Source organism: Coffea arabica, chromosome 6c (genome assembly GCF_036785885.1).
Source record: "Coffea arabica cultivar ET-39 chromosome 6c, Coffea Arabica ET-39 HiFi, whole genome shotgun sequence".
NCBI classification, from domain to species: Eukaryota; Viridiplantae; Streptophyta; class Magnoliopsida; order Gentianales; family Rubiaceae; genus Coffea; species Coffea arabica.
Genome location: NC_092320.1, coordinates 7,239,506 through 7,255,800, shown reverse-complemented (window position 1 = coordinate 7,255,800; position 16,295 = coordinate 7,239,506). Strand labels below are relative to the sequence as shown.

Below are 16,295 nucleotides of genomic sequence, written 5' to 3'. Positions count from 1 at the left end.
GAGACCAAACATGCTTCATTTACGTTCACTCAGCGACTAAACCAGAAAACCCCGCCGCCGGCAGTGTGCCACAAGCCAGGGGCATTTTGGACTTCTTCAGAATCTTTCAAGCCACCTACATTCAAGCTATCGGGCTAATTCCGATAAAGATGACGCCAAATTTAAGATCTGACGGAGATTTCACATTAACGATATGGCCAAAGAGAACAACTCCTCCGCTATGGATGTGGACAACCAGAATTCGGAATCCGTTGATCAGATTAATAGCCCTAGGTTCTCTATCAATGGTAATTTACTCTCCCATAAAGCTCTAGACTGTTGGGTCGGGGTCCCGGGGGAGGTGTGAGTTGGGGTCCATTTATTGGTCTGGGGTCAAGGACAAGGAGTCGGTGGATTCTTGATTCAACACACAAGTGAATGGAATCTGAGCATCATCCATCATCGAGTCTTGCTACTACCGCAGAATGTTATAATCCACATACTTGAAAATTTCGGGTGGATTTGGTGACAGAATAAGAAAGGTCGATCTCGGATGAAGATGTAGTTATGTAGTACATATGAGGAAAACGAACATTTCTTTCCTTTTTCGTGACAAAATGCATACAAAGATGATATCTTTTGTTCATACATAGTGGATCTTATTACAAGCACTAGATCATTAATTGAATGTCATTGTAGACTTTATACTTTAAGGAAATGCAAAAATTATTTTGATAGTGGAACGGCCTCTCATAAATCTTGAGGTCATAATTTCCACCCTACATAGAATTCTCTACTATAAAAAAATATAGACCAGAAAGAAATTATGTCTCTTGACTCTTAAAAAAATTAAAGAAAATGAATGTGTTTTATATTATATTAATCACTGGTATTGTATTACTTGGATTGGGCTTGCAATTTCAAATATTTGATTTTAGGGGACAATATTGAATTGAGAGAAAATAATAGAATGCGGATTTGCAGAATAGTGAACGTTGTCCTGTTCGAGAAGTAATTTATTTCAAGTTGAGAATATTTAATAGTGAGAAAAATGCAGTAAATAGTATTCGAACACACGAAATCAACCGTAAAACGGTCTCCAATTCATATTTAAATATAATAACATGACAAAATGTGATGGCATCACCTAAGATTAACTAGTAAGTAGTATGTGATACCACCAAAAGTTAAAACTGAAAAAAAAATAACTCATGCCTGAAAATATTAAAATCCATAATCTTTAGTCCTCTTGGATGATCTCTCAACTATGACCTGTCTCCGAGTAACTTGTAACAAGAGAAACCACAATAGTAATCAAGCATTGCATGATCTTATTTCCAATAATAGCCTGTAAATTTGGAAGGCCGTGAGAACTCAAGGATGCAATGGCTGTGGTGGGAGTAATTGTGTGTTGCAGAAGCTCTTGAGCAGTGGTGGGAAAAAAGGGTTAAAAGGGAAGATTTTAGGCCAACAATTGTCATCAATGCTAAGGGCAGACCTGCAACAAGCAGGACCAAGTATATGTGACTGTAGACTGAAGAAAGAATTCACAATTTCATCAATACAGCCTTGGGTATTTACCACAGCTTGCAAGCATGGGATATTCCATGGCACCCCGATGCTTATCATAGCATCGTCTCCAAAACACGGTGCAGCCAAGATGGATAGCCAAACAACAACTAGTTTCATGGTTGAAATAGCCATTTTTGTGACTTTCTCTTCAAGGGATACTGCTACTTTGTAGTGGTGAGCTGATGAGGTTGTTGCCAACTTTATGGGACTAAGGGTGTATTTATATGCTACTACCAGGAGCGATCTTTTTCATGGCTCTCTTTTAAGTCTTTAGATTGTACCGTCTTTTTCAAGTCTTTAGGTTTCAATTCCTTCAAAGATATTTAATACATCATAATGCTTGTCTCACAAAGTCGTAAAAAAGTTTTGCTTAAAGATGTAGAAGAGGTTTAATGCATTCTAATGCTTGTCTTAGTCGTAACTAGGATCCTAGTTAATGGATCTACAATTTTAATGCATTCTAATGCTTTTTCGGTTATGTATTGTAAAAGAGTTTTGCTTAAAGATGTAGAAGAGGTTTAATGCATTCTAATGCTTGTCTTCGTTGTAACTAGGATCCTAGTTAATGGATCTGCAGTTTTAATACATTCTAAAACTTGTTCATTTATGTAATAAGTGCGAGTGTATGGCCAAAATGACACCCACTATTCCAAATAGTTCCAGCTCCTTAGCATCGGGTGCAATGTGATTTTTAGCATATGCCATAGAAACAAATCTGTACACAAATATGCATCTCATCATTTAGCTAGTTATTCAACATTTCAAAAACATTTTAACTCATCAAATTTTTTTAAGGAAGAAAGAATTTATCTCTTAGTGAAAAATAATAATTTTTATAATTTTGACATTTAAGATGTTGAGAAATAGGCAATCGAGTGTTGAAACTACTCTATGCATTGTGCATATTCTTAACTAGGCTGTATAACTTAATACGTTTTAAGCCATTAACTTACAATGTTGTAACTCGTTAATGAACTATAGTAGAAGAGTATCTAGTAAATTTATTCAAATTAATTTGGTTTTAGCAGAATATAACTCCTTAGACGTTAAACCGAAACCCATAGAAACTATCTTGATAGTAACAATTAATATGAAGGATATATATAGGGAAAATCGTCCAAAACGTCCCTCACATTTTGTAAAATGACTTTTTTCGTCCTTGACTTTTAAAAGTGTAATTTTATGTCCTTTACATATTCACATCGGTCAAATTTAGTCCCTAACTAGGTTTCCGATCATTTTTTTGCCGGAATCCATCACGTGATCATTTTTTAAGGATAAATTTGTCAAATTATATTTTACATAATCTAATCTATAGTCCTCCACATTTTATAAAACAAATTTTTTCGTCCCTCACATTTCATAAAATGATTTTTTCATCCCTCACATTACACAAAATGAATTTCTCCATCCCTCACATTTCAAAAAATGAATATTTCCATCCCTTACTAATTATGTGTGTAAGGGAAACCCTAAAAAAAAAATATGTGTGTGAATACATTTTTATTTAAACACATATATATGTCTATTTGATTTTGCTTAATAATACGAATAGCATAAATATATGTATGTGTCTATTTGATTTCACTTAACAATATGAATACCATATATTATACGTGATCATTTGATTTTATCTGGTATTAGCTAGTAAAAAATCTTGCATTCATTGTCAAGTTGGCCAATAAAGCTATTTTCGGTCAAAATACAATAAGAATATGCAAATTAAGGTTCTATTGGTAAATATTAGTCATAATCATACAAAAAGAGAAGATAGCCCACAAGTTGGGCCCAATTACATACATGTGTTTATGTTATTATTATTAAGCAAAATCAAATAGACATATACATGTGTTTAAAAAAAATGTATTCACACACATAATTAGTGAGAAATGAAAAATTCATTTTTTGAAATGTGATGGATGAAAAAAATTATTTTATAAAATGTGAGGGACGAAAAAATTTATTTTATAAAATGTGAAGGACTATAGATCAAATTATGTAAAATATAATTTGACAAATTCACCCTTAAAAAATGATCACGTGCCTTGCACATGATGGATTCCGGCCAAAAAATGATCGGAAACCTAGTTAGGGACTAAATTTGACCGATGTGAATATGTAAGGAACATAAAATTACACTTTTAAAAGTGAGGGACGAAAAAAGTTATTTTACAAAATGTGAGGGACGTTTTGGACGATTTTCTCATATATATATATATATATATATATATATATATATATATATATATATATATATATATATATATATATATATATATATATATATATATATATATATATATAGACACACACACTGCACTCTACTTTGAGTCCTTTACATTCTACTGCCAAATTTGAACGTTTTGTGGAACTAGAATAGTAATAACTGAAACGGCGGTAAGTTTCAGCAGATTACTTAGGTCAAATTTCTAGTTTGTTTTTCATTTTTAGATCAAATAAAACAAGCCCATACGTTTTTTGCTATTCTGGTTCAGATCTTTGCTATACAATTTTTAATTTAACAAGTTTTTCTTGTTTTCTTTAATTTGCGTAAACACGCACACAGAGATGGAATTTTCCTTGGTGGAGTGAGTCGTATATTTGAGTAATACAACTATTCTCGTCACTCTCGACCAGCATTGGGCAACACCTAAGAAAGAACATCAGGGCGGTGGCAGCAGCCCCGTCCCTCTAATGGTAACGATTGGCAGCTGGTCCTGCCTTCGCCTTTTTTCGTTGCCAAAACACGGGCAGAGACGCTGATAATATGCACCATTATTAGGATTTGGAGCTTAAGAAACATGACTAGCTGCACTTGATTTATGAGATCTATACAATGGTCTGGACTTTTAAATTCGACAAATTTGGATTGTCCATTTTTCTTCCAAAAATTTTAAGTCATTTCATTAGTGCATTTCTTAATCATTTTTTTATTTTACATATATTAAATTACTACAGTACATTTTTTTTTAACAAAAGCTCAAAAAATGGCAATCCAAACGGACTATGGTAAGTTTTTTTCAGTAGCAAAATTTGTTGTGGAAGTAACGTCATTCCTCTCTACAACTGAAATATAATTAAATGCGGTATACAACATTTATTTTTGTAGATTTATTAGTGCAAAAAATTAATTACGCTCGCAGGCATTGAGAATACTGATCACTTCATTTGCAGTCGTCAAAGAAAATGAATATGAAAAAAAAAGGGTGAAGCGTGGCAAGTTCAGGCGCCAACAACGAATGAAAGATACCCAACCCACAGCTAAATCTTTCGAGGAAGAGCCCAAAAGAGAGAGATCTTTCTTTCACCTTCTCGAGAAACTTCAAGAGATAAGTTAAACAAACCTAAAGCCCCAGATCAATCGTTAAAAGTCGGCAACTTTTGACGACGATTCAGGAGACTTATCTAGAGATCTTAAAAGCACTTTTTCTTACGGCAACAAGTTTCAACTTTTAATTTTTTAGTACTAAAATCTTATCCATGCCTCATTTCATTTTGGTTAACTTTGAGATAAACCCCAAAAAAGAATTACGGGAAGCTGAAAGGTAGTTTGAACGCCAAAGCCATTTGATTGACTAAAATCGGTACTTCACAAGTGCTTTACCAATGAACCATTTGACAGGCACAGGGCCGGTGGCCGGCAATGTTTTTAAATCCGGATCGGAAAGTGAATCGAAATATTTTCTGATTTACGGTTTCACCAATTTAATCGGCTTGACTACGATTTAAAGATTTAATAATTTTTTATTTATTTTAATATTACAAATTTTGAATAAAACTAAAATATTTATTTTAAAAAATAAATACTTAATAATATTGATTGAATCTTCTAATTTTTATCGATTTTTACCGGTTCAACCGATTTTGATCAATTTAATTATTTTTGTGAATTTTTAATTGAATCGGACCAAAGACATAATCGATTTACGATTCAACCGATCGAACTGATCAGCCCGATCTAATTTTCAAAAATTGATCCTTGTATTTCATGATCAATCCTTGAACTTTCGTTACTACTATTAATTTAATAAAGAAATATCATATTTACTACTACAAAGTTTGATTTAAAAAAAAAAAGAAAAAAAGGATAATTTTGTATCAACTAATTAGGGATTTTGTAAAAGGGATACAAATAATATTTTTAAAATATCTTATTCATGCACACATGACTTTTTAGGTTGACTAAAAAATGATTTCTGGAGATAAATATAAGAAATATCATTGTCCCTTATTAAAATTGGACATTAGATAAGGTCGGATTCTGAAGGGGGACTCCTGCATATTATTGATGCATTTCCAAAAATGATCATACAAAACAAAAATTGACGCATTTGACAATGAAATCAATTATAGCTATTTATTTATATTATTAGTATTATTATTGGCAAAAATTACAATTCAATTCACAAGTCAGACCACTAGCCAGTCCGTTCCAGCAAAGGTACTGGGCTTTCACCAGTAGTGCCACCACCACTGGTGTGGTTGTGAGAATCAGAATAACGAAAAGTTGAGGCTGGGGTAATCCAGATAAGCGGGTGCCAGCCAGAGAGATGCTGAGGAGAAAAGCCACCAAGATCGAAGTGAAACTCGACGACAAAGAAGAACTCGAAGAATCCCGTAAACGCGCCTCCACCGCCGCTTCCTCCACCTCAATTTCATCCTCCACAGCCACCGCCGCCTCCTCTCTCCTTCAGCACTTCGACCGCTCCTCCCTTAATCCCTCCACCAAATCCCACCGCATCGGCCTTTCCCCTTGATTCCCGATATTTATTGTTTTCTTTATCTTTAAAAATTCTACTCCTTGCTTCATATTTTATGTTTTAAGAAATAAATTAGAATTAGAGGAACATCAAATCTTTGGGCGGCTCATATCCTCCGAAGGATAACGACCTCATTTGCTAAGCAAATGGAGGTCGAAGTAAAGCTTAGATTACCAGATTCGGCCGCACACCGGAAGGTCCTTTCCTTACTTTCCCCCTTCCACACCAAAACCCACCACCAAAGGAACTCGTTCTACGACGGCGCTGCTGGCGAGCTGAGTTCTCGCCGGGCAGTTCTCCGCCTCCGATTCTACGAGAACTCTCAACCCCTCAAATGTTTCATCTGCCTAAAGGCAAAAGCTGTGATCGTCGATGGCGTTAGCCGGGTCGAGGAGGACGAAGAAGAAGTGGATTTCGAGGTGGGTTTGCAGTGTTTGGAAGATGCAACCAAGTTAGTCGATGTAGATTCCCGGGTGGCGAGGAGGGCTCGCGAGGAGTTTGGTGTGAAGGCGGGATTTGTGGGGTTGGGGGGCTTTAGGAATGTGAGAAATGTGTACGAGTGGAATGGGGTGAAATTGGAAGTGGATGAGACGGTTTATGATTTTGGGACTTGCTATGAGATCGAATGCGAGAGTTCAGAGCCAGAAAAAGTTAAGGGGATGATCGAAGAGTTCTTGAAGGAGAATGAGATTGAGTACTCATATTCGCAGGTGTCAAAGTTTGCGACTTTTCGGTCTGGAAAGTTGCCTCAGTAATTATTGTAAGTGTTTTACGATATAAGATTATGGTGTATTTTGATTCGGAAGTTGTGTTTCTATCTTGATCTTCTCATTGCTTTGTTTTTAATGTTGCGTTATGTGCTAGCAGTGTGAGTTATTTTGATGAACTAGCATATTGAGCATCGCCTGGATTGAATGTTAAAGGTCTTGTAGCAATTCGTTTTTGCAGGTGATGAGCTTATGATAAATAAGGTTGGGTGGTTGGTTGTAATTTTGACTTAAAGCAAATTGTTGTGTAGGTTGTTGATCTGTAAATTGATGTGCAAATTTTCTGTTATGCAGGATATGTTAATTGTGTGGTGTATTTTGTGTTTGTTTCTGCATTGGAACCTGGTAAAAGGTGTATTTATTGTGTTATTACCCAATAATTAATATTGGCTCTGCAAAGTCTGATGGTTCATGTTGGCTGATGGTACAGACTCATAAAATACATCTTCATGCGCACAGATTGAATGGAATTACGTCATACCTCTTCAAAACTCATAACATGTTTGTACTCTTTGTTGGGTTTTCAATTAAAAGTGGTTTAGCCAAACCTGTTTGATAGTTGACAGCAAAAAGTTGGGACCTTAGCGAGTAAGAAACTTTGGGGAGGATAACAGTTCCTAGGTTTTTCTAAAGATGGTTTGGAAGGGAGGCAGTTTTGTTAACTGGGAAATGCATGTTACTAGATGTGCTTGACTCATTTTTAACTCTTTTCCAAACTCTACCATTTAAATTTGTTCAACTGAGTTTTCCTTTCTACTCTGCCTGAACAAGTCATCTTAAAACTATAAAGCTAGCATGATAACTTTATTTGTGGAAAGAGAACAGCCGTCCTTCCCATTTATGACACCTGGGTTGTTTTTGTTGTATTGGTGATGATAGAATGTAGTGAACTGATGGAAGCCTTTGGGTTTTCTTTAGGGTGAAATTCTTGGCAAACTTCTCCTACAGGCTACTTTCAAGATTGAACTAGACCACCCACTTTGTTGTCTCAAACAAGTATAAAGTATTGTGTTGGTGTTATGTGGTTGAGTGGTGTTATGTTGTTTTTACTCTTTTATGATGAGACAGTATTGTCATGGGATTTTGGATGTTGCACTTCAAGTGCAGTGCAGAATGGCAGAATTGGGGAGGGGAAAATAAAGGAGGAGAACAAGGTCCACTTCTTACTTGTTCTACAACATTGGAGCATAGATTTTGTTAGTCTATAATGGAAGTAAGAAATCCTTGAAAATCCTTGCTCAGTCAAACTTAAGCATTTACTATGTAAGTATTGAGTTTCTTTTGTCATTTATTCTTTATTCTAGATGAACTGTGGGTAGAAGTTCTTCTACAAGTAGACAAATATTCCTTTGCCATCAAATGTTTCTAGGGTATTCGGAATGCATACCGTGGTCTGAGGTGGCTTCTCAGATTCGCATGATGTTGTCATCTGGTAGTGTCTTGAGGGGCCTTGTGGTACAATTGGTTGATGCCAGGGCTAAATGGACAAGAAGGAACTACGAAGTGCACTTGCCTTTGAGATTTAAAATTTATAGGGGGGAAGAAAATGCTATAGTGATATTTTGTAATATCCTGCAGATGTTTAAATTAAATGACTATAGGTTTTACTAAAAGAAGGTGAGCTTCTTGTCATGCTATTCCCTAGACGATACCCAGTTCACGGTCAGTTGTTCAATTCTAAGGTAGAAATGCTGCACTGAGGTGAAGTAGATCATATTAGCAGCAGTTTTCACTTCTCATGAACAGAATCTGTTTCTCTCTGCTTTTTATCATCTTGAAGCCCACATTTGCACAAATTAAGTCATGCATTCACCACCTTGGATTTGGACACTGGTAAAGCCACATTTCTTGTCTCATTCCTGCAGGTCATGTTGGCGGATGTTTACTGATTCCAGTGAAGAAGCAGAAGGTTGATGCAGCAATAAATCAAGCATTTTGATGCTTGACTGCTTCAAATATACAGCTGTTACTCTTAATACTTTCTGGACCTGAAGATGAAATTTAAGAATTTGAGTGTTTTGGGTTCTTTTGTCTTTGGATTGGTCAAACTTTTTGATATGCCTGCTTTACATGTGATCCCTACGTTGAGCATCCAATCTTTGTCCTGGCATCTAAACCAGAAAGGCATTAACACTCTTGACTATTTGATTTCTACCGCTATTCCAACCAATTTCTGAATTATTTTGTGAATATCTTTCCTGGACTCAACCATACATTTGAGTTTGTTGATTAAATAATGTAATGTTTATCCCTTAACTTAGTTCAAAGAAGGGGAACCAAAAGAAAAAGAAGAAGGGTGTTTTGGTTATTGAGTGCAAACTTCCAAAAGAATAGCAATAATGGATGGGTAGCTTGCTCAACCATAGCAATTTTTGATGGTAGGTGAAAGTTCAGGTCCGAAATGGCTCCAAGTGAATTGGGATGGCAAATTAATTGATATGTTCGGCATATTTCCTGACGCTTTTTACATACTAGAAAATGTGCCAAAGTGTACATCTTACCGAAGGGGTACAACAACCTCGAATCGAGAAGACCTTTGAGCACAAAAGTTTTGCATGTCCAACCAGTTGGCCAAATGCTGAGTTAGGGTCGATTTCGATCATATTGATTGGATGGTTGTGATATAAGACTCTGGTTCCAATTTTAGTTAGTGCTTGGCTTACAGACGGTCAGGTATAGCGAAAACTGTGAGAAGTTTAGAGAATGAATCTCCGGAGTATCATCCATTGGTAAAGAAGACCTTTGATCGCAAAAGCTTTGCATGTTTAACCAGATGACGAAATTCTGAGTTATGGTAGTTCTTGGTAAATATTATTGTTTGCCTGGTGGTGCGTGATTCCAATTCTAGTTTGTGCTTGGCTTACGAAGACAGCAAAACTTTGAGAAGCTTTATTACCCCCCCCCCCCCCCCCCCCCCCCAAAAAAAAAAAAAAAAAAAAAAATGGCGCCTTGAGACAAGTTCAAGAATTTATCTCCAGGGTATCATCCCTTGAACTACATGGCCCCGTTTGGCGGAGGACGGGGTTGAGGTTGAAACCTTGAAGGTGCTTATCTTTTATTTGGTTCCTTGTTATGACAGTCACAGAAGCAAGGCCTTGAAGACGCAGACATGCAAGCACCGAGTAACAATTGTTTTAAACGAAAGAATGAACTGAGTTGGGCGAAGAGTTGGGTGTATATGTGGATGTTAGGGAAAGTGAAAAGTACCATCTCAAGCGGAAGTCCACTACTGAAAGGGACGTTAGTGAAATTGAAAATTCAATAAAAAAAAACAAAAAAAAAAAAAGACTCGCACAGTGGATACTAAAACAGGAAAATGCATCCGCGGTAGACCTCTATAGCGGTATATATTTCTTGTCTGGAGAACAACCAAACTTGTACGGTTGTACTCCTTGCCCCAAATATAGATTTGATGAATTCAGCAAGACTCCATATGATGTAGTATCCATGACAGGAGAAAAAGAGAGACAGAAACACTGTACATCAGTGCTATCCTTCAAAATAGCAACATTTCAAAACCAAATGTCAAGCACTAATCACATTAAAATCAACCTTCAAGAACAATTCCAAATATCCGTTAATTCTACAAATTGGAAGCTGTAAATGTCTATAACGTTATAAAATGCAGTAAATTCTAAACAAGGACTGTGACTTCCCTAATCTAGGACTGTGACTTCCCTAATCTAAGAAGACACAAACATCCTAAACGTCCTATTTCCTATTAAACATACCCAGCCGAGAGAAAGAAGCAGAATGATCACCTAATTAATTTACTTTCTCTTCTTAGCAGGGGGTTGTTCTTCTTCATCTTCATCTTCCTCTTCTTCATCTTCCTCGTCATCCTCATCCTCATCATCATCACCGTCATCATCGTCTCCGTCCTCGTCATCACTGCCACCGTTACCATTAGCCTCGGGATCGTCCTCAGGATCCCCTTCTTCATCATCTTCTCCACCCTCGTCACCTGAGAAATCCTCATCACCTGCATCATCATCATCCTGATCATCATCATCTTCTTCTTCTTCATCATCATCTGTGTCACTAGCATCTTTATTGTCAGGTTCTGGCCGCTTCTTTTTATGAAGCTCTTCCATAGGGAACCTGTAGACAATGCATAAATTCTATTTTTCAAAGGCTCCCTCTAAATGTCAGTGTGTAATGCAAATGAGACAACAATGACAAATTCATTACCCTTTATCAGCTAAGAAAGATGGGGATAAATCATCAACACCCTTCAGCAGAGATCCTGTCTGAAGACATAAACAAAAATTTCAATTATCAAAGGCATGCAATGAAGGAAAAATTAAGGTGCTTTAGAACAACTAAAACCGAGGAGCAAGAACAGCAAGTAGATCAGTTCAAAAAGGCAATGCAGAGTATACGGACTGCAATCAAAAGAGTGGAAAGCACAAACACACTGAGTCAAAAAAAAAATTTTAAAACAATATTAGCAGCATCATAAAACTTAAAAAAGGAAAAAAATTGTACGTTATTTTTTCAAAAATTTGTAGATTGAGCAAAAAAATTGAGAATTTGAGTTTTACATTACTGAGATCCATTAAAGAATTATGAGACAGGGCATGCTCAACTAAAGAGTTAGTATCAATAGGACATGTTTAACAAAAGCAAAGCGTACTAGCATGACCATCATTCCAACAAGCTAAACTGAATAAGAGACACTTCATTGAACCACGTAAATAACACGAACAACTAAGTTATCAGTATTGTGCCAACTTTCCTCAATTTTCTAGGTAGATTTCTTCGTGCAAGAAAACCTTAAATAATTCATAGACCAAGGAATTAAATTCAACACGCCCACAAGAATTAGCCCATACTTGTCATACAAATTAAAAGCAGAAAAAGGAAAAAACATTTTTATTTTACTTTAAAGCAACAAAAAGGGAACCATTCAACATCGATAAAATGGAAAATCTCCTACCCGTAACAACAATTCAATTAGGCATAAGTAGAATAAGTTGCAATTAGACATTATATTCGTAACAATTAAATCCTCAAGATGGCTACACGAATGCTTACTCCCAATTTCTACAACAAATAGTACAAAATTAGTACTTTTATAGAATAATAAAGAGGAAAAGCATTAATTTTAAATCTCCCTCTGGTACTTGCATAAAAAGCACGGACAACATGGCTATGCTTTATGAAGCGCACAAGCCAAGGATAAACAGGATTTCAGTGTAGCAGCAAACCCGTTCAGTTGAAAAAAACTCTACTCCTAAAAACAAGTTAAAATTTTTCCTAGTTGAAAATCAAAGCAGAAACTTGGACAGAGCCCACAATAACTTTTTTTCCCCTCTTCTCAATCTCTCTGTGCTGTCTGCATCAAGGAAGAGAGTGAGGAGACAAGCACCCTTCTGTATAACCCTAGCAACCCACCCAAACATTTAAAAAAGGAAAGGGGGAAAAACCAAGATTAGAAAATCTCATGACTCAAAGGAGCGTAAAAGGCAGAAAGAGAGCATAAAAGCTAAAACCCACGTCATAAAATTCAAACTTTACAAGAAAAAATGTGTACGAGTAAGCGAGTACTAAGTTAATAAATGTTTATACCAGCAAAAGAAGCCAAACAAGAGATCTCTGAGCAGCCAAAAGGGTCTCAGCCACCAGAGTCTTGACCACTACTGTTTTCACCATAGCATGAACATCAGAGCTGGAGTTGCTGACCTCCATTGAAAACCTTCCCGGTAAAAAATTACAGCGGAAGCAAGGCTATAGTACAGAGCAGAGAGGACAGCGGTGATAGGGGTAAAAGAAAATCAAAAAGAAATAGAGGCCTTAAATAGAGAAAATCAAAGATTTAGGGGGGAGAGAGACAAGAGGGGGTGTGGACTGTGGCGGAGTAGGGTTGGCCTTTGAGTGTCCAAATCTTAAAAAAAATTAAATTAAATTAAAATTAAAGAAAAAGGGAAGGGTAAAAGAAGAGGCTAGGGTTTTGTCATGTGCGAAAGGGTTTTGTGGGGGGTGAAATTGAATTTTGACTTTTTGTGGGGGGAGCAATTTCCTAACTACTGCTATTTTATTAATTATATTTTCTAGACATAAATTGACTTTGATTCTAGTAGGACAATCTAGATTCTAGATCTAGACTCTAGAGTTCGTTTTGACCCGCGGGTTAAGGAATACTACTATGCTCTTATCAAAAAAAAAAAAAAAAAAAAAAAATAGATGGCTTGCATGTTTGAATAATTAGTATGTTAAGTAGTTTTTACAAAAGTAGAAAAAGACGATTTAGCTGAACCAAATTTAAATGGTTTTTATTTAATAAATTTTCTTCCTATTTTAGCCTAGTCTGGATCGAAAAATTTTTCCAATTCAACGAATTTCCTAATCAATAATATAATTTTTGTTGTTTAAATCTTGCTATTGAAATTTTATTTTGGTTCACCTAATGGATAGGTCTCACATGTTAATTTTTTTAATAAACTAAATCAAATCAATAAAAACATCTAAATGCAAAGGAGGAACTAAATATGAATTTGTGAACATGGGTCCCTAAAAAAAAAAAAAAAAGCTCGAATGTATATAATGCCGCATAGATTCAGCTCGAATGATTATACATAGTGACCATAAGGTTCTTGGGTTTAATTTCCAGATCTTCTCAATAAGACTTGAAGTCTCCTATTTCCCTTATAAAGAAAACAAATAAATAAATAGAATTGTATTAAAATGTGCCTATTTATTGGAGTCTTCTTTAAAACCCAAAAAAAAAATGTGTTCCAACATTATAACATGCGCTTATTGATGAGAACTTGTCAATGGAATCCATTTTTATTACACGATTTACATCACGCAAACTATGATTGGTTTGAGCTGCATCCAGAGCTTTTTATATCAACAAAAATTGATGTAGTTATATACGATTTATAGTGTGATTACTTTGATTAGGCACATAATACATATATTAATTTAATGCTATTTATCAGTGGATTTCATTATTGCAACATGTGTAAAAGGAAGATGCAGTGATTGATTAGATTTTGAAAATTTTTATATATTTTCAAATATGCTTATAATTTTTTAAAATCTATTATGTCTGTTAAATCACAAATGTGTTATTTCTAGTATATATTTAACTTGAATAGGATGACGATATAAGTCAAATCGTGCTAGATGAATTTCAACAATCCATTAATGAAATTTACTTTTTTTTTTTATAAAAAAACATATATTAACATATTTAATCCCAATGTCCAAGAGTAAATTCAATGGGTAAAAAAGTTATCAAAGTAAAGATATATAAATCCTGAATAGGTGAAATAATAAAGCAGAAAAATAAGGGGCAAATTTAAAATAAGTTTGAGTTGGATCCAAAATAAGTTAGTGCACAAAAAAATTATCCTATTATGGAAATTAAACTCCCATGAAAGGTTTTTTTTTCTGTTTTTATTCACTTAGCATTTTCTTGGATTTTTTTGTAAAATAAATTACTATAGTGATTTGATGTATGTGAATAAAAAAAATTATAGAAAAATAGGATCACGAAAACGATGCAATTTTTTTGGCGGAAAATGGCTGTCTAAACGGGCCTTATACTTGGTACGGTTTTAATGCTTTTTACGTAACGGCTCTTTCCTGAAAAGAAATTCTTTAAATTGGTGGGTCCCCGGTCCCTCAACTGGAGAGCCGGATTCCCACGGGATCAATAAACATGTCCCAGTTTGGTATAATGGTAACGTTTAAACGATGTCGCTTCTTGGACGAAGAAGGCGGTGGATCAAGATTGGATTTTTCTGAACCAACTGCCAGAAGAGCCACAAGGTTTTAACCAGCAGCTGCAGAAACATTCATCTAATTTGGTAGTAATTCAGTGCCCTTCAAATTTTTCCTTAATTCATTTGGATCCACTCCACCCCCTCCCAGTAGTATAACATAGGAATAGGTATAGAATGAAAATTATTGTGTTGACAAAAAAACAAAAAGACTACATTTTTCTGAATTTATTTTGTAAAAAAATTAATGTAACGATTCGATGTATGTGAGGTAACAAGATAATTGGAAAATGTGTTCACGGAAAACGTAGAAAAATTGCTTTTCAAACAGAGCCTGGATTTTCCTAGCATCACGCTTGTTAAAATATTTTAAAAGAATATTTAACTTATTATGTAAATATATACATATTGCCTTCTGCATTTTAATATTTTTGTAAATTAATTTTATTTTTATCAAAAAATTAACACTTAAACCTATATTGACGAGTGTCCCTACGCTTATTAGCCAAATTCCTCAAGATTTCCATCTTGTTTCTATCCAAACACACTCAAATTTTGTTTCTACTTGTGTAAGAGATGATTAAAAAAAAAATTTTTTTTTTTGTGGGTAAAAAAGTTGTTCAGGGAAATAATGAAAATCAGACATTTATTGGAAAAGACTATTTTGCAGTACTACAAATTAATTAATACAGCATCCAGTCATACGGATCTTGCACTGGGCCGATTAGGGTCCTCCCTATCTTCTGCAGAAATGGGTGGGGAAACCACAATGCAACTCTTAGTTAGATTTGTTTGGGCACGGGGCCTGTATTTTCGGGATAAACCATTCAACTTGTTATAGTTTAAGGCCTTAATGCCACAAAGAAGAATACCTGTGGTGGTTGATGAGATTAACATGTGGATGGATAAGCAAGTAAATTTCATCTTTTACACTTAGATTTGTGGCTGTAATCTTATGTTTATCTTCTTAACCGCATTAATACATAACCTCGACTCCGACCAATCCCCTGGAAATGGGATGACCAAAGAACCCTTGGGAATGGAGTAATTTACTATATAGTATGATGATGTATAAAAAGGCATGAACAAATAGATCAAAAGTAAGGCGAGCTGAAGAGTTAGCCCACCTATGCTTATACTATAGAACAAAAAATAAATCATAAATTCATTCGGACACTCAGAGAGGAAATATGTATAAGCTCCCGATCGAGAGACACGCTTCTTCCTTCCTATAGCTGCTGTCAATAAATCAGCGATCTATACACAGCACGTTCAATCTTAGAAACAACGGCCTGATTAGATAGTGGGAGCTGCATCCTCAGCGAACTGCAATGATAACTCAATATGTAATTTTGCAAAGATAGAAAGTATTTTAAATATTAGAATTCAAAAAAAAAAAAGAAAGCATTAATATGTGACTAACCTGACCGACAAGAGATCTAAGCTCATCATCTAGAGAGTCATTCCTTTGATGGCCATGGACATCT

At 35.3% G+C, this 16,295-nt stretch overlaps 2 protein-coding genes across 3 annotated transcripts; one reads left to right on the top strand and one right to left on the bottom strand.

Moving 5' to 3' along the window:
* The first annotated feature begins 5,836 nt into the window (after positions 1-5,836).
* On the top strand, positions 5,837-9,104 carry LOC113693611 (triphosphate tunnel metalloenzyme 3). Of its 2 annotated transcripts, XR_011815780.1 has the most exons (3): positions 5,837-7,071; positions 7,997-8,341; positions 8,944-9,104. XR_011815780.1 is itself a non-coding variant. In XM_027212165.2 (2 exons), the coding sequence occupies exon 1, from the start codon at positions 6,458-6,460 to the stop codon at positions 7,064-7,066; it is 609 nt and encodes a 202-aa protein (XP_027067966.1). In that variant the 5' UTR covers positions 5,848-6,457; the 3' UTR covers positions 7,067-7,071; positions 8,944-9,104. The 2 variants fall into 2 exon arrangements, 1 of the variants encoding a protein (XP_027067966.1); XM_027212165.2 differs by lacking the exon at positions 7,997-8,341 and having other exon boundaries at positions 5,848-7,071.
* A 1,484-nt stretch (positions 9,105-10,588) lies between these two features.
* LOC140008394 (uncharacterized) lies at positions 10,589-12,963 on the bottom strand. The gene is made up of 3 exons (XM_072052521.1): positions 12,650-12,963; positions 11,270-11,328; positions 10,589-11,179 (listed from the first exon to the last, which is right to left on the bottom strand). The coding sequence occupies exons 1-3, from the start codon at positions 12,767-12,769 to the stop codon at positions 10,849-10,851; spliced, it is 510 nt and encodes a 169-aa protein (XP_071908622.1). The 5' UTR covers positions 12,770-12,963; the 3' UTR covers positions 10,589-10,848.
* Positions 12,964-16,295: the final 3,332 nt, after the last annotated feature.

Bases quoted from the DNA above. Each gene is read 5' to 3' on its own strand.
- LOC113693611 (XM_027212165.2), top strand. From the start codon at position 6,458: ATGGAGGTCGAAGTAAAGCTTAGATTACCAGATTCGGCCGCACACCGG.
- LOC140008394 (XM_072052521.1), bottom strand. From the start codon at position 12,769: ATGGAGGTCAGCAACTCCAGCTCTGATGTTCATGCTATGGTGAAAACA. The intron at 11,329-12,649 runs GTATAAACATTT...TTATGTCTTCAG, and splicing joins TTGTTTGGCTTCTTTTGCTG to ACAGGATCTCTGCTGAAGGG. The intron at 11,180-11,269 runs GTAATGAATTTG...CATTGTCTACAG, and splicing joins TCTTTCTTAGCTGATAAAGG to GTTCCCTATGGAAGAGCTTC.